Source organism: Microcebus murinus, chromosome 14, assembly GCF_040939455.1.
Source record: "Microcebus murinus isolate Inina chromosome 14, M.murinus_Inina_mat1.0, whole genome shotgun sequence".
NCBI lineage: Eukaryota > Metazoa > Chordata > Mammalia > Primates > Cheirogaleidae > Microcebus > Microcebus murinus.
In genome coordinates this window covers 169,759-194,458 of record NC_134117.1, presented here as the reverse complement: position 1 = coordinate 194,458, position 24,700 = coordinate 169,759, and the positions used below count along the sequence as shown (strand labels likewise).

Genomic DNA, 24,700 nt, shown 5'->3' with positions numbered 1-24,700 from the left:
GGTGTGGGGCTGCTCAAGGGCATGTACAGGAGCCGCTGGCCTCAGCATCTCAGGCCAGTCTGGGTCCTGCCCTACCTGGGCCTGGGCCCTTCTCAGGACCTCTCCGGCAACAGAGCCAGGCTCATGCCCTCCGCGCAGGCACCCCAGCCTGGACCTGCAGGGCTCCGACCCCTCCCCTTCCCAGGAGCCTTCCCTGAGCCTGACCCTCTCAGCATTGTGTGTGTGCTGCTGTGCCACCGGACTGGGCTTGCAGGGGACACCTGCCCACCAGATGGCTGAGAGGAACCGCAATTCAGCAGGGTTTATTGTGGTTCTGTGGTCCAAGGACTGTGAAGGAATGCAAGTGCATTCCTGCAAGTGCAAAGATCTTTATCATTAACATTTAGGGTTTCTTCCGTTCTGTGTCCAGAGGGACAAAGGCAGGCAAGACGTTGGCTGCCTCCTCTGGGTGGGAGAGACGTTGGGAGCCGGGACGGGGTCCTGGTCCTGGGAGCCTCCGTGTCTCTCCAACCCTATCCCCAACCCAGGCATGTTCACAGCTAAGTATTAGGAGGATTAGGAGCAACAAAGCCACAAAGATAATATCTTTGTACTGAGAATCTGTACATTGGCATTTTAGGAGCTTGTTTCAAAGCTGCCTTAGAGGCACCCTCCTGGGAGCCACTGTGTCCGCCAGGGTCTTACTGCGTTTGTGTCAACACCTGTCGGAGCACGTTTTGGCCTGGTATCAACAGGTTTAATTAGCAGAACTGCAGTCAGTATTTGGAAGGGTATGCATGTTAACCGGAAAAAAGAAAGCCAAACTCTGTAAAATATTTTTTTTTTTTGAGACAGAGTCTCACTTTGTTGCCCAGGCTAGAGTGAGTGCCATGGCATCAGCCTAGCTCACAGCAACCTCAAACTCCTGGGCTCAAGCAATTCTCCTGCCTCAGCCTCTCAAGTAGCTGGGACTACAGGCATGCACCACCATGCCCAGCTAATTTTTTCTATATATATATTAATTGGGCAATTAATTTCTTTCCATTTATAGTAGAGACGGGGTCTTGCTCTTGCTCAGGCTGGTTTCGAACTCCTGACCTCGAGCAATCCGCCCGACTCGGCCTCCCAGAGTGCTAGGATTACAGGCGTGAGCCACTGGCGCCTGGCCTGTAAAATAATTTTAAAAGAATTTACTGTGAGCCAAATTTGAGGACCATGACCCGAAGCTGGAGCTACACCCAAGAAGCCTTGGGCAGCTGGACTCGCTGTGGCTGGGTCGCAGTTTGGCTTTATACATTCCAGGGAGTCTGGGGTTACAGGTAAAGTCATAAATCGATACATGGGAAGCATACAATTTAGTTTTAGGATATTCGTTTGTCCACGAGGGGCTCCATTCAGTCAGCTGGTGGGGGGGGGGTGAGCCTTAAAATTTTATTTCAGTTACGTTAAAACCTGAAGTACTTGAAATGAAAATGAAGATACTGCATCTACAAGGTGAACTTAAAATGATGGGACGTTTTAATTCACGTTTGTGAAAAGGGACCCGACGTTGCCAGGAACTGCTGAGTTCTGTCGCAAACATACACAGGACATGCTTAAGGGAAAGCCAGGACTTTCAAAACGTACTGAATGTCAACAGTTGGACAGTTTGCCGAAGAAACGCCGCAGAGCCCGGGACCCCGGCGACCGCCCTCGACTCGGGGCCCCGCCCACCCTGGGCCTCGCGCGGCCGCGGGCAGTGTTGTGCGCACGCGCAAGCCGAGCCGCGGAACTTCGGAGCGCCGGAAGCCGGGGACGGTCCGCCGAGGAGCGCTTCCGGTACAGCGGCGCCATGAGGCTGTCCCCGCGCGTGCTGTGCCGCGCCGCCGTGGCCGGCTGGCGGGAGAACTTCTCCGTGCACGGGCGCGATGTGGCCCGCTGGTTCCCGGGCCACATGGCCAAGGGTGAGGTCCGGCGGGGTCCCGCCCGCAGCCGCGGCGCCCCTGTTCCGCCTGTGCTGGAGGCTCGGCCGCCGCGGCTCGTTTCCCCGGGTCGCCGCGAGCCGGCCGGCGGGGGTCGTCCTTGGGCCGCCCGTCCCCGGAGCCCCTACCCGCCACCGCCGACCCCTGGAAGTGCTATTTCCACTCTCGCTCTTCGACCCCGCGTCCCTGGACCTCTGCTCCCCACCCCTGTTCCCAAAGCTCCCGCCCCGGCTGGCCGAGCCCCGGCGCCCGTTCCGCGCCCCGCGGTCTGTGTGCCACTGCTCCAGAGGCGGCACGAGCGCCCCGCCCCCTCCGCGGAGCCTGCTCAACCCCTGACCTCGGTTCAGGGGCCGGGGGCTGGGGGAGGGTGGGCCGTGGGAAGTGGACCGGGCTCGTCTCAGTTCCTAGCAAGTCCCTTCTGCCCCTTTAGTCTCCTGAACCCTGTTTCCCCATGTTTTAGAAAAGGCATAGTTTTCTGAAAGTTATTTTGAGGAATAAATGAAATAGTGTGTATGAAGTGACTTTCAAGTTGTAAAGTATTCAGCTGTATCTTCGCAACACGTTTAAAACATATCCGGACTCCTTTTTTGCCCTGTCTAAATGTTTGGTAATTCGTTACTGTTTGTCAAAATTCGGCCCCACGAGACATCTAGGACGTGCCTGGCCCTACTGGGTGTTGCGGTGGCCACACTGCTGCCCCCTTGGAAAGTTGCAAGCTGGCGTTCAAGAGGGGAGACTCTCTGGTGTGGGGGCCTGAGGATTGGAAAGAGGAGGGATGATGTGATGTCTCACGTATGTCGATGGCAGGTGTCCTCAGTGCTGACACTGTTGCGTGTGTTGTTCCTGGCTGGGGAACATCAGTGCCGTGTTCATGTGCAAGCATTGTCGTCCCCACAGGGCACCAGGGGCTTTATGTGCCAGCGTTGCTTTGTTGTACAGTCCAGCCCAACACCCACACAAGTTAAATATTCCACCCAGAGTCACCCAAGTGTCAGGTGATGGAAACAGGACCTGGCCTTGACATGCTGCCACCCCTCTGGCAGGGCTGTGTGCTGCTTCTGCCATGCCGCCATGGGTGTGGGACTTGGAGGGGGCACTCAGCAGATGGCTACCAGTTATTGTTACTTAGCGTGCTTCACTCACATGTTGTCTTTTCAGGTTGTTTGTGGTGGGGTGTTGTTCTGGACCGTTCAGTTTAAATCTGCTGCTCTTGAAAGGCTGCGAGTCACTTTGCTTAGGTGTCCTTCTGTTTTCCAGGGCTGAAGAAGATGCAGAGCTCCCTGAAGCTGGTGGACTGCATCATCGAGGTCCATGATGCCCGGATATCCTTCACAGTGAGGGGTGGCACCTCTTCCTCAGGCAGCAGGAGCCTGCTTGGGTTGCCACCTGCTGTCTGGCCTCCTCCTCTCTGGACCCTGCCCTAGTCTGGCCAGCCCCTCATGGTGGCCAGCAGCCTCACCTCTTAATTGGCATTTAAAACGGTGGTTCTCAACTCTCATTGCATGTTAGAATTACCTGGGGAGGCTTTTAAAAATACCAGTTTCCGGGCCCCTTCCCAGAACAGTTCATCAGAATCTCTGGTGTGCGGTCCAGGCAGCTTGTTTTTTGAAGTTGTGCATTGATACATAGCATTGTTCATCTCGACCTCTGCCTGGCTCACCCAAGCTGTCTGGCACAGCCCAGCAGTAGAATTCTCTAGATAGGACGTGAACCTCAGTTTAAATGTTCCTGCCAAATGGGGTTTTCCTCTTGTGCTTGAGGCATGAATTGCCAAGAGGTCATGATTTGTTCATTGACGGTATACTTCTCAAACATTGCTTTTGTTGTATTTGAGCAACATTTAGATTCACTTTATGTAATGGAAATGTGGTCTTACAGTTGTTATTGCCTGCCTTGTTTACCACAGAAATGTGTGGGGAAGATACACCAGACCTAAACCCTTAGACAGTGCTGGCCTAGGCACAGCTAGTTAAGTGGGTGGCTGCAGCTTCTGCTGGAACGTACTGGAAATAGTGGAGGATGAGGAACCATTTTCAGCGTTTCAAAAGGTTGTTTGCAATAAAATGTAGGATTTCTTTGCTGTAGGCTGTAAGTATATCAGTTCTTGTAATATCTCATGCTGCTCAAAAGTGTTTCCTGGCAATTATTTAATTATTTTAAAGAATGAAGCCTGTAGATATTATTTACTATATGCGATGAGAGGACATTTATTCTTCAGTCACTGGTCTGCCTTCTCTAGGATATTGCAAGAACCAGAACCTGTGTGGTGGCCCTGATGTCTGAGGAGAGGAGTCTCCAGGCTTGCTCTGAATGAGCACAGGGTTGGCCTCTGAGGGATGAGTGACTCACAGCAAGTCCCTCTGTGGTGTGGGACCCAGCAGCTTAACTAGGTGCCTACAGTGGGGCATGTGAGAAGCCTTGGGAACGTCACAGCTGGGCTTGATAGGCGAGATGTAGCTCCAGGAAAGGCAGAGGGCTCAGAGGATAGAGACAAAAAGCTGCCTCCTGCCTGTGTTAGTGTCATGTGAGATAGGGGCTCCTGGCTGGTGGGGAGGGAAGGCGGACTGAGGAAGGTAGTCAGGAGGTGGAATCTTCAAGGAAAGTCTCTATGGGGAAGGACAGACTTGCCCACCTGCAGGTGCAGCTGCTGGGCCTAGGTGGCAGACACCCCTCGTGTCCTTAGTAGTCACAGAGGGTGGCAGTGGTGGCTTGAGATATTCTAGTTAGGACTTTATGGGAGGCACTTTTTATGGGTTTTGCTCTGTCGACCAGGCTGGAGTGCAGTGACACGATCATAGCTCACTGCAGCCTCCGGTTCTTGGGCTCAAGTGATCTTCCTGCCTCAGCCTCTTGAATAGCTGGGACTATAGGCGCGTGCCACCCCACCCACCTAATTTTCTTTTTGTGTAAAGATGGGGTCTTGCTATGTTGCCCAGGCTGGTCTGGAACTTCTGGCCTCAAGTGATCCTCCTTCCTCAGTTTCCCAAAGTGCTGGGAGTATAGTCATGAGGCATTGCACTCAGCCGGAGGCACTTTTTTTTGAATGATGAGATCATTGATTTTGAGTTTATGTATCATGGCAACCAAACAGTGTGACTTAGTTATAAAACCTTTCTCTGAACTTCATTTTATGTTTTTGCCACTGGGTAGCTGGGACCCTCACGTGGCCTGCTGTGGTGGTGAGGAAGGTGCCCTTTCCCTAGTCGGGAGGGCAGACTTGGAATTGGTTTTGCAGCTCTTAGGATGTGAGGATGGGCTGGCCGTTGTCCTTGCTCTGAGCCTGGGCTTCCTTCTCTGCCCTTCTGACAGTGGTGCCAATCTGGGTGACAAGGAAAAATAAATTCATTGGCTGGTAAAGATTTGAAGCAGTTTTTGCCTTAATTTTGCCACATCCCACTTTCAGGCCGAAACCCTCTGTTTCAGGACACCCTTGGGCTTAAGCCTCACTTGCTGGTCCTCAACAAAATGGACTTGGCGGATCTCACGGAGCAGCAGGTAATCGGGCAGCGTGGCTGTTTCCCAGGTCTCTGTGCCTGCTGGAGGGTTGCTCGGCTCCCTCAGTGTCAGTTACCCAGACAGGCCAGGCTTTGTGCGAGTGTTCCAGCATGGTCACGTGTCACTTCCCGTCCAGATGCCCACGGTGTGTGCACCTCCGGGGGCGGGTCATTCGTGCTGCTGGAGCCCAAGTGGAGCTGGCCGTGGAGCTGCTCTTTGTCTACTTTGTCCCATGTGGTGGCCACGTGTGGCTGCGAACACCTGACATGTGGCTCTTGCCACATGTGACTTTCACATTTTACTGAATTTTTAATTACTTTAAGTGGCCACTGGTCTGGTCTGAGGTCTTCATGATGGCTGCAGTGCCCCAGGCGTCAGGCTTGCCAGTGTGGCCTGGGCCTGGCTGCTGAATGCCAAACGCTGAATGCTGAATGCACACCGTGAGAGCCCAAAGCTGGAAGGGCTGGCTGGGGGATGGTGGATTAGCTCAGGGGTTTCTCTACACCCAGGTAGACCTGGGCAAGGCATCTAGAGAAAAAGAAACATGAACACTCTGGAAATGTCATCTTTCAAGTGTTCATCTCTGGTTTTCTTGCTGTGTTGTCAAATCCTTCAAAGAGTAGGTACCAGAATCTTTTGAATTCAAGCCAGTTTTGTAAAAGTTGTTTGGTGTAGAATTTTTGTTGCCACAGCAATAATGCCTTTCAGGTTTCTCAGTTCACTGTGGTACATTCAAGGTACTTAAACCCCAACAACACAGGTTTCCAGGGAAACGTTATCTACTAATGCCACAGAGTTGCTTTGTTCATTGAGAGTCCCGGCAGGAGGCATTTCCCATGTGACAGCCACACATGTCTGATCTGATTGGTTTTCACTGCTTTTGAAGCTTTAGTTCTTTATCATCACAGATGCTCTTAGTTGCTTCTATTAGTTGAGGCTACTTCTGCCCTTAAAATGCTAGTGTTGTGGACTAGGGGTGACTGTCTAGTATGGAGGCACAGCACTGTCTCCCCTGGTCCGGAGGCAAGAGCAATGCCAGGTGCCTCTGCAGCATCAGGACGGAGGTGTCCGGGCGGCCCCGCCGTCTGCCTCCCTGAGGAGGGGTCTGGCTGAGTCTGTCCACTTAGCAAGTGGCTTCATGCGTGCTTTTGGTGTGCTTGGTCTCAACTTGAGTCATGGTAACATATAACTAAAAGTAAACAATTAAAACTAACTGAATGACTTTTGTTGATTTAAGGATTGATCATAGTTTTAGGTCAGGAGCTGGTCAAACGATACAACACTGATTTTTAAAAATACGATACAGCTTTACACTGACTTCACTGAATGTTAAAGCTATTATAGTAACTTTATGTTAGCCTCAGTTTACTTTGGGGCTTTTCCAGCATTGCATATACTGTACTCTGTAATCAGATTGGGTTCAAGCCTTGGTTTAAAGCCGAGTCCCTTTTATGAAAGGCAGAATGTACGAGAGCAGTGTGATTACTCAGTAAAGACCCACACCCTGTGGTTTCAGTGCTGGCGGTAGCTGCCGAGCAGCCTAGTTCACCCTTGCTGTGAGCACAGACGGTGCTGACGTCCCCAGGGCAGCTGTGTCTGCTGCGTCCTCACCCCTGGTGGGGCCTGGACTGCGAGGGCGCTGTCCCTGCTCAGGGCTCCCTCCTGTCCTCTATGGCGCCTTCCCTGGGGCCAGCAGGGGGCCGGCTGTGCACCTCCGAACCCCCAGTCCTGGCCGCTGGGGCCATTGTTGCCTGTGCCCATGTCTGCCTCGGTCCCAGCTCCTCGCGGCCAGGGTGTCAGCCTGCAGTGGGTGTGAGCACATGGACACTCCTCTCAGAGCTGACCTTCAACCTCAGACCCTTGAATGGCATGTGTCACCCACCTGTGTTTTCACTCAGTATTTAAAATGGAAGTGTCTTGTCTCTTTCAGAAAATTCTGCAACACTTAGAAGGAGAAGGCCTAAAAAATGTCATTTTCACCAACTGTGTAAAGGATGAAAATGTCAAGCAGGTAGGCCTTTTTGTTTACGCCCTAATGTTTCTGGTTCAGTATGTGTCGGGGGTAAGAAGCGGAGTTTCAGAAAAGATCCTGGGTGTTGGTGTCCAGCTGCCACATGGGTGCTGGGGGGTCCCCCTGGGGGCACAGCGTCAGGGGGGTGAGTTTTCAGATAGCGGGAAGTGTGGGATTGTAAGGGGTCAGGGTCTTGGAAAGTCTGGGAATTTACTTTCCCTAGTTGTGTTTGGCAGAATTTCACGGTTGGCATGCGTCTTTGTTAGACGGTAGTTACAGTCACGGCTGTCCCTGACCCCGGGACTCATTCTGACATCTGTGATCTGGACAAAGCCAAAGTCCCCAATGCCGGACGCTTGAGTGTAGCAGAAATTAAGGAAGAAGCCAGGTTTCCCTCTGAACTACCAAGTAGAAGCCTGGATGTGGGGTCTTTGTTCTCTTGACTGAAGAATGAGAGGGGAGGTTGGAGCCCATGACCTGGGTGTGTGAGGTGGCAGGAGGCGCTGGTCGGAGCACCGGCAGACACCGGAGGGGCTCTGTGAGTGGCTGGTCTGTTGCAGGTCATCCCAGTGGTCACGGAACTGATTGGGAACAGCTGCCGCTACCACCGAGGAGAGGTTGGTTGGTGGGGCCCTGAGCGGGGATGTGGCTGGGCCTGGTGGGGAGGCCCGACTTCGTCCTCCCGCTGGTCGGCAGGGCTGTGCCGTGACCTCCCTTCTCCCTGAACTGGCCTGGGCTGGGGGCCCCCTTGCCTGGGTTGGGCTGGGGTCTGAGGCTGCAGTGGCCCAGGTGTGCCCTGTGACCCTCCCTCCGCCTCCGCAGAACCTGGAGTACTGCATCATGGTGATCGGGGTCCCCAACGTGGGCAAGTCTTCCCTCATCAACTCCCTCAGGAGGCAGCACCTCAGGAAAGGTACGGGTGCCCATGGCTGGCGGCTGGATGTCTCCGTTGTTCCTGGAAAGGATGGGCCTGGGGAGCGTGGCCAGGCTCCCGCTGCTGCTCTGAGGGAAACTCACAGCACCTTGGGGGCTGTCCCTCTCCACCAAAAGGACCCAGTAGGACGCAGTCCAGCCAGTGCTGGATGGTGGGAGAGGCAGTCTGCTGTAAATTATGCATCTGATTTTTCTTTCCTTTAAAATCTTTGATAGAAGAATGACTTTTCTAAATTTGACAAAATTTTGTTTTTTCATGTATTTAAATCCCTTTAATCAGAGAGTTCACAGTGTGGTGGAGTTGATGGGGTTCAACTGTCTGGCAGGGAGGCCGACTTCTATGAGCAGGTGTGGTCGGGCCTGTCCTGCGGGTGGTGGCCCGGGGCAGCTGCGTTCTCAGCACCTGGGCACCATGGGCGCGCCTCTCCTCTCAGGCTTATTTTCAGATTTTGAGTCAAAGCAGAAGCCCTTCCACTGTCACTCACTGTGTCCTCTGCTCTTTTTTTTCCTTAAGCATTTTAAATTTTAATTCAGTTCTATATTGGCTTTGTTTTTCACATTAATGTAGCATACATTTAAAAATCTGTTCACAGTGTTCAAATCTAAAGGCCTTAAACTATGTTGAACTATTGTTTTACAAAGAAGGTATTTTTGGTGCTAATTGGAGAGTCATAGCCATCTAAGAAAAATTTTTCAAGTGTGTCATTTTTTATCAGTGACATTAAGTACATTTACAGTGTTGTGCAGCCAGCACACTCTATTTTTTCCAAACTTTTTCATGACCCCAAACTGTAAATGTAAACATAAACAAGCTGGGTGCAGTGGCTCACACTTGTGATCCCAGCACTTTGGGAGGCTGTGGCAGGAGGATCACTTGAGCACAGGAGTTTGAGGCTGCTGTGAGCTGTGATCACATCACTGCACTCCAGTGCGTGACAGTGAGACCCTGTCTCTAAAGCCAAACAAAACGAAACCCTGAGCAGTCACTTCCCACCCACTTCTCCTCGCCCCGGCACCCACCCCGTCCTGCTCCGTCTCTGCGACTCTTAACCACCTCGTGCAGGAATCGCGGTATCTGTCCTTTTGTGACTGGCTTATTTCCCTGAGTGCAACGTCCACAACACTTGACTGTTGTAGCCTGTGCCAGAATTTCCTTTTCAAGGCTGAATAATATTCTGTCATGTGTACTGGCCACATCTGTCCATGGACACTTGTGTTCCATTACTTTGGCGTTGGTTTGATAGCGGCTGAGCGGTCCGTGCTTGGCACACGCCCTGAGCTGGGTCCAGGGCACCCTTGGCATCTGGAGCCCAAGTGGCTCCTGGGCGGGAGCCGGCTCCACAGGCTGTGTGGCAGGGCCTGGGCCGGGAGGGGGCGGGGCAGGTGCAGGAGGGAGGAGCAGCTCTGGGAGCTCCTTGCCAGCATGGGGGGAGGTCAGCTCTGGCATTTGTTGAAGCCTCTTGACCTCTAGGCAGCCTGAACGTGCCCGTGCTGTGAGCTCTTTTGGGACTGAATGTGGAATGAATTTTAGCCTTGGGAAGCTTGGTTCTGTTTTGGATCAACAGACGTGTTAGGCACGTACAGATGTTTCATTGCTCGTTCTGTAGCTTATGTGTTTACTGTACACTTGACAGCCCCCTTTTTGCCCTACAGGGAAAGCCGCCAGGGTGGGTGGCGAGCCTGGGATCACCAGAGCTGTGATGTCCAGAATTCAGGTGGGGTCCCTGGTGGCCAGAGCAGCACAGGCGTCCACAGGTGGTGCCTGCTGAGCTCACGATGTGGCTGCCCTCCTCTGACCACACCTTCCCCCTCCTCCCCTTGGTGTCCCCACCGGGTGCTTTCCATGCGCCAGGCCCTGCCCAGGTCCTTAGGCCAGACCTGAGGGCAGCACTCTGGTTGTCCCATTTCCAAGTGGGCAGAGCCCCCCTGCCCAGGGCCACAACACGGGCAGGGCAGAGCTGGAGCCCGCCCTCCTTGCATCCCCTTTGTTCTCCGTGGGAGGAGACGGGGGCTTTTATTTATTTTCCGCATTAAGTGGGAAATATGCATATTAATACTGTGGGGAACCCTAGAGCTTGGTGAAAGTGATGCTTCCACGACGGGGGTTCCAGGTGCCTTCCTTGGAGCTCGGGCCTGGTGTGAGAGGCTGCCTGTGACCTGGTCGTGCCCTCTGTGCCTGTGCAGGTCTCTGAGCGGCCACTGATATTCCTGCTGGACACGCCTGGTGTGCTGGCTCCTCGGATCGAAAGCGTGGAGACGGGCCTGAAGCTGGCCCTGTGTGGTGAGCCCGTCTGCCCCACCGTCAGGGCTCCACCTGCTGCCTTGGGCACGGGGCCCTGGACCGGCAGTTGGTACCGCTTTTGCCCTGGTTGTTGCCAGACACTTCCCCAAGCCCAGGGTGAAAGCTGCCATAGCTCACAGATAACGTGTGCTGGTCACTGTTCTGACCCTGTCCCACGGGGGAGAACCCTTCACTCTCTGCATTAGACAGACAGACAGGGCAGTGAGATCAGGTCACAAGGTCACGTGGCCGCGACACGTGCCAGGTGGGAGCAGGGGCCAGGACCACCCCAGGGAAGAGTCCCCGTGTGGCCTTCTCCTTAGGAGCAAGGTTGTCTTTGGGCTGAGACTGGGTGGTGTGCTCGAGCACAGACAGCCGGCTGTCTTCAGCCGCTCACTTCTGCCTGCTTTCACAGGAACCGTGTTGGACCACCTGGTGGGGGAGGAAACCATGGCCGACTACCTGCTCTACACCCTCAACAGGCACCGGCTCTTCGGGTGAGTGGTGGCGGGGCCAGTAGGGCCCCTCTTCCTTCTCTCTCCCTGGTCAGGTGTAATTTCTTAAAAAACAGCATCATAGTCCTCTTCCCCTCAAGCAGCCTGAGGGGATTTGTGAAAATGGCTCGCTATTCACTTGACCCAGAAAACCCCACAAAATCATGCAAGTCAGGCTCAAATCTTCGTGTTCACTTCAGGAACACTCGTGAAACTGCCCAGGCCATCAAGGGCATGCACATACAAAGAGCCACCAAGTACCTGAAAGATACTTTAAAGAAGTACCACTTTAAAGAAACAGTGTATACCATTCTGACGTTACAATGGTGGAGTTGGTAGGTGTGCCCAGGCCAAACAGTGGGGCTGGACACAGGGTCGGTGGCCCAAAAAAGAGTGCTGAATTTTTGCTGCACATGCTTAAACATGCAGAGAGTAATGCTGAACTTAAGGATTTGGATGTAGATTCTCTGGTCATTGAGCATATATCCAGGTGAACAAAGCACCCAAGATGCGTCGCCAAACTTACAGAGCTCATGGTCGGACTAATCCCTACATGAGCCCCCCCGGCACATCGAGATGATCCTCACTGAACAGGAACAAATTGTTCCAAAACCAGAAGAGGAGGTTGCACAGAAGAAAAAGATATCCCAGAAGAAACCGAAGAAACAAAAACTTAAGGCACGGGAATAGATGTAACATAAAATAAATGAAAATAACAGTTTAAAAAAAACACAACAGCATTATAAAGGTATTATAGACAATAATACGTACATTATTTAAAATTAGGTAAGTTTGGACATACGGATGTATCAACCAACACACAGCCAACACACAAATCCAGAAAGTGATCATTCCGCAGCCCAGAGTTTCTCGTGCTCTTGCGATCACTCCTTCCTGCCTCTCCCCACAACCAGGCAGCCCCTGTTTTCTCTTCCTGCAGGCTGAGCTGCATTTCTAGAGTTGCAAATTAACGCCATTATATAGGGTGTCCTCTCTTTTGTCTGGTGCCTTTCTTTTTACTTTTTCTTGAGGCAAGCACAAGGTGAAGTTTATTTAGTAAAGTACGATAAGTTCACAGACAACAAATGACCCCCTGTCTTAACAGAAAGGCCATGTCTGGCATCTTTTACTCAGCATAACTGTTTTGAGAATTGTGCACATTGTAACGTGGATCAGTTCATCCCTTTTCACTGCTGCGTGGCGTGTCACTGTGTAGACACGTTGCAGTGTGCTGTCACCTGCATCAGTAGTTCATCCCTTTCACTGCTGCGTGGCGTGTCACTGTGTAGACACATTGCAGTGTGCTGTCACCTGCATCAGTAGTTCATCCCTTTCACTGCTGCGTGGAGGTCACTGTGTAGACACGTTGCAGTGTGCTGTCACCTGCATCAGTAGTTCGTCCCTGTCACCTGCATCAGTAGTTCGTCCCTTTTCACTGCTGCGTGGCGTGTCACTGTGTAGACACGTTGCAGTGTGCTGTCACCTGCATCAGTAGTTCATCCCTTTTCACTGCTGCGTGGCGTGTCACCGTGTAGACACGTTGCAGTGTGCTGTCACCTGCATCAGTAGTTCGTCCCTTTTCACTGCTGCGGGGCGTGTCACCGTGTAGACACGTTGCAGTGTGCTGTCACCTGCATCAGTAGTTCGTCCCTTTTCACTGCTGCGTGGCGTGTCACCGTGCAGACACGTTGCAGTGTGCTGTCACCTGCATCAGTAGTTCGTCCCTTTTCACTGCTGTGTGGCGTGTCACCGTGCAGACACGTTGCAGTGTGCTGTCACCTGCATCAGTAGTTCGTCCCTTTTCACTGCTGCGTGGCGTGTCACCGTGCAGACACGTTGCAGTGTGCTGTCACCTGCATCAGTAGTTCGTCCCTTTTCACTGCTGCGTGGAGTGTCACCGTGCAGACACGTTGCAGTGTGCTGTCACCTGCATCAGTAGTTTGTCCCTTTTCACTGCTGCGTGGCGTGTCACCGTGCAGACACGTTGCAGTGTGCTGTCACCTGCATCAGTAGTTCGTCCCTTTTCACTGCTGCGTGGCGTGTCACCGTGTAGACACGTTGCAGTGTGCTGTCACCTGCATCAGTAGTTCGTCCCTTTTCACTGCTGCGTGGAGGTCACTGTGTAGACACGTTGCAGTGTGCTGTCACCTGCATCAGTAGTTCCTCCCTTTTCCCTGCTGCGTGGTGTGTCACCGTGTAGACACGTTGCAGTGTGCTGTCACCTGCATCAGTAGTTCGTCCCTTTTCACTGCTGCGTGGCGTGTCACTGTGTAGACACGTTGCAGTGTGCTGTCACCTGCATCAGTAGTTCGTCCCTTTTCACTGCTGCGTGGTGTGTCACTGTGTAGACACGTTGCAGTGTGCTGTCACCTGCATCAGTAGTTCGTCCCTTTTCACTGCTGCGTGGCGTGTCACTGTGCAGACACGTTGCAGTGTGCTGTCACCTGCATCAGTAGTTCGTCCCTTTTCACTGCTGCGTGGCGTGTCACTGTGTAGACACGTTGCAGTGTGCTGTCACCTGCATCAGTAGTTCGTCCCTTTTCACTGCTGCGTGGTGTGTCACCGTGTAGACACGTTGCAGTGTGCTGTCACCTGCATCAGTAGTTCATCCCTTTTCACTGCTGTGTGGCGTGTCACTGTGTAGACACGTTGCAGTGTGCTGTCACCTGCATCAGTAGTTCGTCCCTTTTCACTGCTGCGTGGAGGTCACTGTGTAGACACGTTGCAGTGTGCTGTCACCTGCATCAGTAGTTCGTCCCTTTTCACTGCTGCGTGGTGTGTCACCGTGTAGACACGTTGCAGTGTGCTGTCACCTGCATCAGTAGTTCGTCCCTTTTCACTGCTGCGTGGCGTGTCACTGTGTAGACACGTTGCGGTGTGCTGTCACCTGCATCAGTAGTTCGTCCCTTTTCACTGCTGCGTGGTGTGTCACTGTGTAGACACGTTGCAGTGTGCTGTCACCTGCATCAGTAGTTCGTCCCTTTTCACTGCTGCGTGGAGGTCAATGTGTAGACACGTTGCAGTGTGCTGTCACCTGCATCAGTAGTTCGTCCCTTTTCACTGCTGCGTGGTGTGTCACTGTGCAGACACGTTGCAGTGTGCTGTCACCTGCATCAGTAGTTCGTCCCTTTTCACTGCTGCGTGGCGTGTCACTGTGTAGACACGTTGCAGTGTGCTGTCACCTGCATCAGTAGTTCGTCCCTTTTCACTGCTGCGTGGTGTGTCACCGTGTAGACACGTTGCAGTGTGCTGTCACCTGCATCAGTAGTTCATCCCTTTTCACTGCTGTGTGGCGTGTCACTGTGTAGACACGTTGCAGTGTGCTGTCACCTGCATCAGTAGTTCGTCCCTTTTCACTGCTGCGTGGAGGTCACTGTGTAGACACGTTGCAGTGTGCTGTCACCTGCATCAGTAGTTCGTCCCTTTTCACTGCTGCGTGGTGTGTCACCGTGTAGACACGTTGCAGTGTGCTGTCACCTGCATCAGTAGTTCGTCCCTTTTCACTGCTGCGTGGCGTGTCACTGTGTAGACACGTTGCGGTGTGCTGTCACCTGCATCAGTAGTTCGTCCCTTTTCACTGCTGCGTGGTGTGTCACTGTGTAGACACGTTGCAGTGTGCTGTCACCTGCATCAGTAGTTCGTCCCTTTTCACTGCTGCGTGGAGGTCAATGTGTAGACACGTTGCAGTGTGCTGTCACCTGCATCAGTAGTTCGTCCCTTTTCACTGCTGCGTGGTGTGTCACTGTGTAGACACGTTGCAGTGTGCTGTCACCTGCATCAGTAGTTCATCCCTTTTCACTGCTGCGTGGCGTGTCACTGTGTAGACACGTTGCGGTGTGCTGTCACCTGCATCAGTAGTTCGTCCCTTTTCACTGCTGCGTGGTGTGTCACCGTGTAGACACGTTGCAGTGTGCTGTCACCTGCATCAGTAGTTCATCCCTTTTCACTGCTGCGTGGAGTGTCACCGTGCAGACACGTTGCAGTGTGCTGTCACCTGCATCAGTAGTTCGTCCCTTTTCACTGCTGCGTGGCATGTCACCGTGCAGACACGTTGCAGTGTGCTGTCACCTGCATCAGTAGTTCGTCCCTTTTCACTGCTGCGTGGCGTGTCACCGTGCAGACACGTTGCAGTGTGCTGTCACCTGCATCAGTAGTTCGTCCCTTTTCACTGCTGCGTGGCGTGTCACCGTGTAGACACGTTGCGGTGTGCTGTCACCTGCATCAGTAGTTCATCCCTTTTCACTGCTGCGTGGCGTGTCACTGTGTAGACACGTTGCAGTGTGCTGTCACCTGCATCAGTAGTTCATCCCTTTTCACTGCTGCGTGGCGTGTCACTGTGCAGACACGTTGCAGTGTGCTGTCACCTGCATCAGTAGTTCGTCCCTTTTCACTGCTGCGTGGAGTCATTGGTATGTTGACAGTGATTGCATTAAATCTGTAAGTCGCTTTGGGTAGTATCGACATTTTAAAAATATTCTTCCAATCCGTGAGCATGGAATATCTTTCCTTTTTTTTTCTTGTTCTCTTAAATTTCTTTTATCAGTGTTTTATAGTGTTACTTATAGAGATCTCACTTCTTTGATGGAATTTATTCCTAGGTATTTTATATTTTTGGTAGATATTGTAAGTGGGGTTGTTTTCTTGATTTCTTTTTCAGATTATTTGCTATTGGTATACATAAATGGTACTGATTTTTGTATGTTGTTTTTGTACCTTGAATCTTTACTGAATTTATCAGTTCTAACAGCAAATGTATTCTTGGTTCTGTTTGTTGTTTTTAAATTATCATTATTTCAATCTCTGTTGAATTTCTCTGATAAAGTTTTAAGTTTTTCTGTGTTTTATTGGAGTTCACTGAGTTTCTTTAGAACTGTTCTTTGGAATTCTTGCTCTGAGAGCTCATGTGTTACCATCTCATTAGGGCCAGTTGCTGGCTGCTGGCTTTCTCTGTTTGGGGAGGTCACAGGTCTGTTTGCTGTTGTTTCCTGTGGGCATATTCCTGTGGCTCCATATTGAAGGATTATTATTCCAGTCTTCTTTGTCTGGCTTGTTTTGGGTTTTTTTGAGTGTGCTTGTTTGAAGTTCTTTGCAGTTCACTGTTTGCTGTGAGGTTTTCACTTCTTTGTGGCCCTGGGAACATCACATCCTCAGGTTTGAGTTCTGGAACATTGCTGGTGGTAAGCTTGGTGCTGGATATTTGGTTTTGGTTTTCTGTAGGAGTTGGGGAGTGAAGCCAGATTGGTTCTACTTCACCATTTTGGTGATATCATTCCCTATTGTTTAACTCTTTCGTATTTTGATGTTGTTGTAAGTGGTAATTGTTTTTATTTTCACTTTTTTTGTTTTCTTGAGACAGTCTCTCACTTTGTTGCTCATGCTAGGGTACTGTGGTGTCAGCCTAGCTCACAGCAGCCTCAAACTCCTGGGCTCAAGTGATCCTCCTGCCTTAGCCTCCCTAGTAGTTGGAACTATAGGCATGGGCCACCACGCCCAGCTAATTTGTGTGTGTGTGTGTGTGTATATATATATATATTATATAAATATTTTAATTGTCCAGCTAATTTCTTTCTATTTTTTTAGTAGAGATGAGGTCTCGCTCTTGCTCAGGCTGGTCTTGAACTCCTGACCTCAAGCAATCCTCCCTCCTCAGCTTCCCAGAGTGCTGGGATTACAGGCATGGGCCACCTTGCCTGGCCTATAACTTTTTGAAGGGAGGTTGCTTTGGGATTCATAGTACATCTTTAAGTGATAACTTCATAATAATATATTTCTGTTTTTCTCATCCTAACCTTAGTGCCACCATCATCATATATTTTTACCTTTAAAAATTGTATAAGGTCCAGATATACTTTTATTATTTTTGGTTTATATAATCATCTTTAAAGCAACAAAAAGTGTAAGAAAAGAATCTTGTATATTTATTTACCCATCGTGGTGTAATTCATTTCTTCGTGTAGACCCAGGTTTCCTCAGGTTTTCCTTTAGTATTGATCATAATGCAGATCTGATGGATTTTTTAAGCTTCTGGTTGTGTGAAGATGTCTTTATCTCACCTTCATTTTGAGAGGTGTTTTCCCCCTGCACGACACTTCAGGTTGATGTTTTTTTAGTACTGCACACGTGTTGCTTTTTTTTTTTTTTTTTTTTTTTTTTTGAGACAGAGTCTCACTTTATTGCCCAGGGTAGAGTGAGTGCCGTGGCGTCAGTCTAGCTCACAGCAACCTCAAACTCCTGGCTCAAGCAATCCTCCTGCCTCAGCCTCCCAAGTAGCTGGGACTACAGGCATGTGCCACCATGCCCGGCTAATTTTTTTTTGTATATATATATTAGTTGGCCAATTAATTTCTTTCTATTTATAGTAGAGACAGGGTCTCGCTCTTGCTCAGGCTGGTTTTGAACTCCTTACCTTGAGCAATCCGCCCGCCTCGGCCTCCCAGAGAGCTAGGATTACAGGCGTGAGCCACCGCGCCCGGCCCGTGTTGCTTTTTCACTTAGGTCATTTTTGGTGAGAAATTCATGTTTGTCTTTGTTCCCCTGCTGCTTCTGAGATTTTATCCCTGCTTTTGAGCAGTTTGATTATGATTGGCCTTGGTACAGTTTTCTCTGTGTTTCTTGTGCTTGTAGTTCATTGAGCTTCTTGGCTCTGTGGCTTTGCAGTTTTCATCAAATGTAGCTGGTTTTGAAGCATTATTTCTACAAGTGTCTTCCTGCCCCTGCTGTCCACCCGGACCCCGTGCCCAGGTCCTGGCCAATTGCCCTGCGCCACCGCCCGTGTGCTTTCTTCTGTTTGCCGTTTCTGGTGCTGGGTCTGCAGGTTCATGTGTTTCTTCTGCAGCGTCTAAGCATTCGTTCCATCCAGGTGTCTTTCATGGTTCTCACCTCTAGAAGTTCAGTTTGGATCATTTTGAAATACCTTTTGTATCTCTGCTTTATAACCACATGGGATGCAGTTAACTGGCTTCATGTCAAATCTGAATTCTACCATATGGGTCCGTGGGGGTCAGTTTTTATTAATTGATTTTTCTTCTCATTGTGTGTCTACTTTTGTGCTTGGCAGGCTCGATTGCTTTTGCTTGGATGCTGTACATTTTGATTTTTCCCCTGTTAGGTGATGGATATCTGTATTCCTGTAGACATTCTTGAACTCTGTTCTGGGACAGTTACTTGGAAACAGTCTGGTCCTCTCAGGAGCTCTGGCAGGTCTGGGGTGTGGTCAGCCAGAGCTGTCTTGAGGCTGCTCTTTTCTCCTGGGACAGCTGCTCGGGGGTGCTGGGGACACGGTGTGCCCAGGGCCAGGGAGCACTAGGGATAGGACAGGGAGCGCCGGGGACAGGACGGGGAGCACCAGGGATAGGACAGGGAGTGCCCAGGGGCAGGGAGCACTAGGGATAGGACAGGGAGCACCAGGGACGGGACGGGGAGCACCAGGGACGGGACGGGGAGCACCAGAGATAGGACGGGGAGCACCAGGGATAGGACAGGGAGTGCCCAGGGGCAGGGAGCACTAGGGATAGGACAGGGAGCACCAGGGACGGGACGGGGAGCACCAGGGACGGGACGGGGAGTACCAGGGACGGGACGGGGAGCACCAGGGATAGGACAGGGAGCACCAGGGATAGGACAGGGAGCACCAGGGGACCCTTTGGGGATCTGATTCAGAGCTCAGACTTGAGGCCTCCTAGACACCTTTTGGGACAGTGCATCACTCAGGATCTGATGCTTCTTAGGGCTCCTGTCTTGGTTTGTTGGGCCACAGGGGTGTTGGCAGGTCCACATGTGCCACCTGCTTGAGGCCGAGCCTGTCTTCTGGGGAGCCTGAGGCAGGTCCCCCATCTGTAGGTTGGGAGAGTGCTGGGTGCGGGTCAGTCTCCTGGTGCCGGGGCTCACGACAGGTTCGTGTTCACTGCTAATCTCTGCGTGGCCTTTCCCTTCAGGCCTGTCTGCCGAGACCCTGCGTTGTGGGGCATGGGGTGCCTGTGGGGACCATGGGTGGTGCTCAGCAGGGTGGGCACCTGGTCAGCTGTGCTGCAGGGAACGCTGGTCAGGCGATCCCCTCTCCAGCAGGTGGAGAGAGCACAGGTATCCTGCTGCCTAGGAGCTGCCAAGTGCCATCCTCTGCAGCAGATGAGCGTCCAGGGCCTGAGCCTGTGCAGAGGCCTGCCCTGCATTCGGGCAGGATGGGTGCAGCCCGCTGCATGTGAATGGCCATTATGTCACCCACGGCAGCCAAGAGCTCTGGCCATGGCCACACGGGACAGAGCGTGGGGACTGTGGGACAGCAGCTCCCCCATAGGGCCCAGTTCCCCCACGGCACTGCCTGAGGTGGCCGTCACCCCTGTGGTGCTTGGCCGTCATTTGTGGAGCCAGGGGTGGCCTTTAGGTGGGAGGAGCTGGCCCTGGTGCGGTGTGAGTACTGGGCCTGCAGTGCTGACCGGGCCCTGCCTGCAGGTATGTGCAGCACTATGGCCTGGGTGCCCCCTGTGACGACATTGAGCGTGTGCTGAAGAGCGTGGCCGTGAAGCTGGGGAAGATGCAGAAGGTGAAGGTGCTCACGGGCACAGGTGAGTGAGGCTGCAGACACGGGGGCCCTTACCCTGACACCTGGTGGGGACTCCCCGACATCCTCAGAAGAGGCAGGGAGAGAGATATGTGATGGCTGTTCAGGGAATGGCTCTTGGGGCAGGGAATGGCTCTTGGGGCAGGGAAATGGGAGGTTTAGAGGGGAAGGAGCTTGGCCCAGGCTCCAGGGGGAAAAACTGGCTCTGGCCCTGGCCCTGGGCCCTGTTACTTCTCTGGCCTCTGGAGGCTCCCGGTGACGTGGCTTGAGCTCTAGGTTCTTCCTGAAGATGCCAGGTTCCCCAGGCTGCCCTGATGCTGCTTTGGGGTCCCTTAGGGCCCGTCCCTCAGGCAGGGCCCACCCTGAAGGCCCCTCCTCAGCAGACCCTATCATCCCAGGTGATGTGAATGTCATTCGGCCGAACTACCCCGAGGCAGCGCGAGACTTCCTTCGGACCTTCCGCAGGGGGCAGCTGGGCCCCGTGATGCTGGACCTGGATGTTCTGCGGGGCCACCCCCTGGCCGAGACAGACCCCTGAACTGGGCATGTGGCCTCCCAGACCTGCCTGGCCTGAGTGTTTGAGGCTTGCGACAGCCTACCCCTTTTCAGAAGCTCCACGCCAGCCACCATGACTCAGGTCCCTGCTGCAGGAAGGGACGTGGTGCTCCTGGCCCCACCGCACCTGGCCGGCTCCTGGTTACAGGGGCATCTGCCAGCATCTGAGTGTCCCGAGTGCCTGGTCCAGCAGTGACGTTCCTGCTCAGTGTCTCTTGAGTTAAGCTGTACTCTGTCATTTTTAAAGTTCTGCATTAGAAGGCCTATCTTCATTGGCCAATGAATTGTACAGCCCTGCAGACTGGGCCCATATGTGTTGAAGCCCCTCTCACACTTGGAACATGGGAAACAGGTGGGTTGGCAACCAGGGTTCGTGTCAGGTTCTCAGACTGGAGACCTGCCCCCCAACAACCAGGGAGCCTCGGTGCCAGCAGAGAGTTTATTTCACACACCAGCGAATGTGCTCACAGACAGGGACAAGGGGTTTTGAGTAGCAAAGCCCAAGGACTGGCCTCTCCCCTCAGCGCCCTGGGACCCATTCCTTGGGGGCTTGCACATGGCTTTGCTGCATACGGGCTGGAGGGCGCCTGGTGTGGGCAGTGGAGACCCCGGGCCTCCGAGCACCTCCCAGCTGACGGGACAGTGGGTCTGTGCTTCCTCAGGGCTGGGGGGAGCTGCGGAGCCCTCCCAGCCAGGGCACCTGCACTTGAAGGAGTCTGAGGAACGTTCCGGCCTCCAACCTGCATCCTCGGAAAGGGCCGGGGCAGGCTGGTGGGCTTGTGTCAGGGGCAGACTCTGGAAGTGCTACTGGGGCTGGGGCCGGCTGTTCGGAAGTTCCGGCCTCATCTTTGTCCAGCGGCGGCCTGGCTGTGTCTCTGCTGGTGCTCAGTGTGCAGCCAGCCTTTGTCTTGCGTGGGTGTCCCGCCTCTTGTCTTGCATAAGTATCCCGTTGGGGCTGGCTGGTGTCTTCCGCTGGCCCCTCCAGATGTGGCTGCCCCATGCCCTGCACACTTGGTGCCTGAAATGACCCCCAGCACCATCTCTTCCTGCCGGAACCCTGCCTGGGCAGGACGTACACGGAGCCATGGCTGTGCCAAATAAACTGTCACGGAAGAGGATGTTTCCAGTGTCTAGAACTACGTCAGCTCCTGTGCCACGTGGTGTGTGGGGGTCCAGCGGGGTGTCCGAGCAGCCAAGGGGGCTCTAGTGGGTCTCCCTGCCCTTGGGACCTCTGACTCTCCTGCCTCCTTTGAGGGAAATGGCAGAACCTCTGCCTTTGAGGACCCTGGGCAGGGCTTGTCCCCGGTTTGCTGGTCTTTGGTGGCACTGAGCTTGGTCTGGAAGGGATGGAGGAGCAGCTGATGCCCAGAGAACACTGGCAGTGTGGACCTGCAGAGCTGTGGGGAGCTGCCGCCTGCGGCTTAGGGCCCCGATGTTTGGAGGAAAGTGCTGGGTCCAGGGTTTGCCAGTAGCTTTCAGACCGTCACCTGGTCAGACCCAAGTGCTGGGGAGAGCAGAGGCTGGCAGGCCCTTGGGCGGTGCCAGCCTGATGCTGGTACCCACCAGCTGAGTCCAAAGGCTGGGAGATCCAGGGGGCAGGCAGCTGTGCCTGAGAGTGGAGGGCTGAGATCCCACGGCTGCAGGGCGCCGGGGCCCTGGGAAAAGCCACTACCTTGGGGTGGGTGGTTAGAGACGTAGAGAACTTGACACAGCGGAGGCCCTGCGGTGCTGAGCTCCACCGAGTGAGCCAGGCTAGCAGGCATCAGAGCAGCAAAGGGTTGGTCTTTTGCACAGAGACGTAAAATGCCTTGTCAGGACTAGCTCAGCGCTTCCTGAAGGCCATTCTGGGTGTCTCCCTTGTCCTCAGAATGTCCCTTGGCTGTCAGACCACCCTCAGTGGTGAAGGGGGCTCAGCCTTCTGTGAGTTCCTTGCTGCTGAGCCGAGGCTGGTTCTTAGCTCTGGCTGCACCTGTTGGGTGCTGGCCCCACTGCTGTGGTCACCCTTGCTCCAAGGACCTGCTGGTGGCTGTGGGTGGCCCATGGGTCTCAGTTGAGCTCCTGGCCTCTGCCAACCAGGCTGTCAGCTGCTTCCAAGAGGGAGATGCCTGCTGGCAAGACCAGGAGCCTCGCAGCTCGTGCTGTGCCCAGGGAGGGCTCTTGCGTGGGATTGGCAGTTTCCATACCTTTAGTAGAGGTGAGAACTGTGTGACCCCGAGTGGGAACCTGAAGTTCAAAGGAAGTGGGAAGCTCTGGAATGTGTTCTTTTCCTTCCCCAAAATGGGTCCCAAGAAACTGACTTGCTTCAAGTGGTTGGAGCCAAGAGGCCCTGAGGGAGGGGGGAACCGCCCCTGGCAGTGGGTCTTGCAGGGAGCCTGCCCAGAGAAGGGGGCACGGCCTCGAGTGAGGGCTTGTCTGGCAAGGCCCAGGTAGCCTCCGTGGGCAGGCGAGTTTGGGAGCCCAGACAGGCATTCCTGGAATGGATGGTTTCCCTGCGTGGGAATGTTCCTGGGTTGTGAAACCCTCAGGATCTGCTCTTCTGGGCCGGAGGTTAGCACCGAACGTTTTCTGCACAACTGGAGCGCACATTCTCTTCCCTCCCTTTCCCCCAAATCCTGGATTCCTTTGGTCCATTGTCTGCTGCTGGGGAAGAGTCAGCCCAGCTTGAGGGTGGCTTCTTGGGGTCGGCTCTGTCTGTGGGCAGGGCCAGGGAGCAGGAGTGGTTTGAGCCTGGTCTTGGCACCTTCCTTTGGGCAGCTCTGGAGCGTGGAGGGCAAGTGGCTGGTTGGTACAGGAGCCACAGGCTGCTGCCAGCCTTTCTGGCTGGGGAGGACCCTAACACCCTGGAGCCCACAGGGCTGCTGGTCCTTGGTAGGAGGGAAGTAGGGAGTTTGGGGACGGACTTGGGGAGGTTGGAGGACAGCAGGTCTGTGGGTAGGAGAGGCTGCAGCTCCTGCTCCCTGGCCAGAATGCCCAGGCAGCCCTCTGGGCCCCAAGCCTAAGGGCAGCCAAAGGAAGGGGTGGCCAGCACAGTGGCCTCTCGAGTGGGCCAGAGGGACCTGCCTGAGGGTGTGGGCTGTGGGCCCAATCTGGTCCCAGAGCCCAGCCAGGCCTAGGGCGGCAGTAGCCCCAGGGCACCCAGGGCGCCTCCAAGCAGCAGGCAGAGGCGAGGCCCGGGCCCTGTGCCCGAAGTCCATGCTCGGTAGCTGTAGATGTCCCGTCCAGTCCCGTTGCCACCAGGAACCCGGTCCTCGTCGTCCTCCAGGCCGTACTCCCTGGGCCCCGACGCCCTCCTCCAGCCTGTTCCAGCCGCCAGGCCCGCGGCCGCCCCTGCTGCTGCCCCCGCAGCCGCCGCGGCTGCCACGCGCAGGGAGGAGCCCGGGGCACTGTAGCGAGGCGCGGGCCTCACGCGCACCCTCGACGCCCCGCGCCCTCCCCGGGCACTGCCCCGAGCCCCTCCACGGCCGCCCTTGGCTGCGCTGCCGTCGCAGAGGAAGGCAGCGGCCAGCAGCAGAGCCCAGCAGGTCGCGGCTGCCCAGTTCATCTTCGTGGGGCAAAACCTGCAGGAAGAGGGAAACGGACCTCAGCTATGAAGCTCAGGGGGCTCAGCCTGGGGACAGGGCTCCTTGGGCTTTGCACAAATGCTCTCTGGGTGGACCTGCCTCGTCGGGGGTGGGGCGTTGCGTTTGGAGGGCTTAGCATCCGGGACCCGGGGCTCCCTCAAGTCAGGGTCCGGAGAAAGGACCGGCCGCGTGCCTGGGCCTGGCATCCCGGACCCCTCAGAGCCTTGGCTCCGAGCCTTCCGGGCCCGCGGCGGGGCAGCGCGCACTGGGCACGGGCCAGGGCAGCGGCGCGGAGGACGCGCGGCTGGTGACACCGCTCGGGCTTGGTCCGGGCAGGCCTGGGCCCTGTGGACCACCCCTGCAGTCCCCGCCTCATGCTCCTCGCCTTTCCTGCCGCCCGGCCCAGCAGCCTGACCAAGGACTGGGCCGACTGCTGGCGCAGCGATCAGGCCGGCGGCTCGGCCCTCCTCCCCGCATCGCCGGTCCCCGCACCGCCGGTTCCCCCGCCGCGCCTCTACCTCGGCCCGCGGGCGCAGTCCCGGCCTCCTGCTCGCAACTGGGCCCCACCGCCGGGCCTTACGCGCAGCGGACCCGGGTCGGAACCGCGGCCCGGAGCGGCTGCTGCAGGGAAGATCCTTCACCGAGCGCCAGCCGCGGCGCCGGATTTTGCGCGAGGCCTCCGCCCTGGGCTTGGGGGCGGGCGGTCGCCGAGGCCCATCCCAGCGAGACGGGGGTGGGAGGAGATGGGTGGGGCTCGGCGGAGGGCGCGGCCCTGCTCGCCAACCGGGCCCCCTTGCTGGCTGCACCCCGTCCTCCTTACCATCCACTGCCTCACCAGCCCCCACCCCACTTCCCACTCTCCAGTCACCAGGGC

At 54.6% G+C, this 24,700-nt stretch overlaps 2 protein-coding genes across 3 annotated transcripts; one reads left to right on the top strand and one right to left on the bottom strand.

The window, feature by feature from the left end:
- The first annotated feature begins 1,753 nt into the window (after window positions 1-1,753).
- Window positions 1,754-21,384, top strand: MTG1 (mitochondrial ribosome associated GTPase 1). Its single transcript, XM_076009670.1, has 11 exons — window positions 1,754-1,922; window positions 3,198-3,264; window positions 5,333-5,435; window positions 7,366-7,446; window positions 8,007-8,063; window positions 8,269-8,359; window positions 10,033-10,094; window positions 10,564-10,660; window positions 11,076-11,157; window positions 19,603-19,715; window positions 20,110-21,384. The coding sequence occupies exons 1-11, from the start codon at window positions 1,811-1,813 to the stop codon at window positions 20,247-20,249; spliced, it is 1,005 nt and encodes a 334-aa protein (XP_075865785.1). The 5' UTR covers window positions 1,754-1,810; the 3' UTR covers window positions 20,250-21,384.
- Window positions 21,385-23,232: 1,848 nt separating this feature from the next.
- On the bottom strand, window positions 23,233-24,553 carry LOC105861489 (shadow of prion protein). 2 transcript variants are annotated; one of them, XM_076009672.1, is made up of 2 exons: window positions 24,407-24,553; window positions 23,233-23,823 (listed from the first exon to the last, which is right to left on the bottom strand). In XM_076009672.1, exon 2 carries the CDS (start codon window positions 23,805-23,807, stop codon window positions 23,376-23,378), a length of 432 nt encoding a protein of 143 aa, XP_075865787.1. In that variant the 5' UTR covers window positions 23,808-23,823; window positions 24,407-24,553; the 3' UTR covers window positions 23,233-23,375. The 2 variants fall into 2 exon arrangements, with proteins under 2 accessions (XP_075865787.1, XP_075865786.1); XM_076009671.1 differs by having other exon boundaries at window positions 24,345-24,552.
- Between the last annotated feature and the right edge of the window lie 147 nt (window positions 24,554-24,700).

Excerpts from the sequence above, each read along its gene's own strand:
- MTG1 (XM_076009670.1), top strand. The coding sequence starts at position 1,811 with ATGAGGCTGTCCCCGCGCGTGCTGTGCCGCGCCGCCGTGGCCGGCTGG. Across the intron at positions 3,265-5,332 it reads GAGGTCCATGATGCCCGGAT|CCCACTTTCAGGCCGAAACC; the intron begins ATCCTTCACAGT and ends ATTTTGCCACAT. Across the intron at positions 8,064-8,268 it reads GCCGCTACCACCGAGGAGAG|AACCTGGAGTACTGCATCAT; the intron begins GTTGGTTGGTGG and ends CCGCCTCCGCAG.
- LOC105861489 (XM_076009672.1), bottom strand. The coding sequence starts at position 23,807 with ATGAACTGGGCAGCCGCGACCTGCTGGGCTCTGCTGCTGGCCGCTGCC.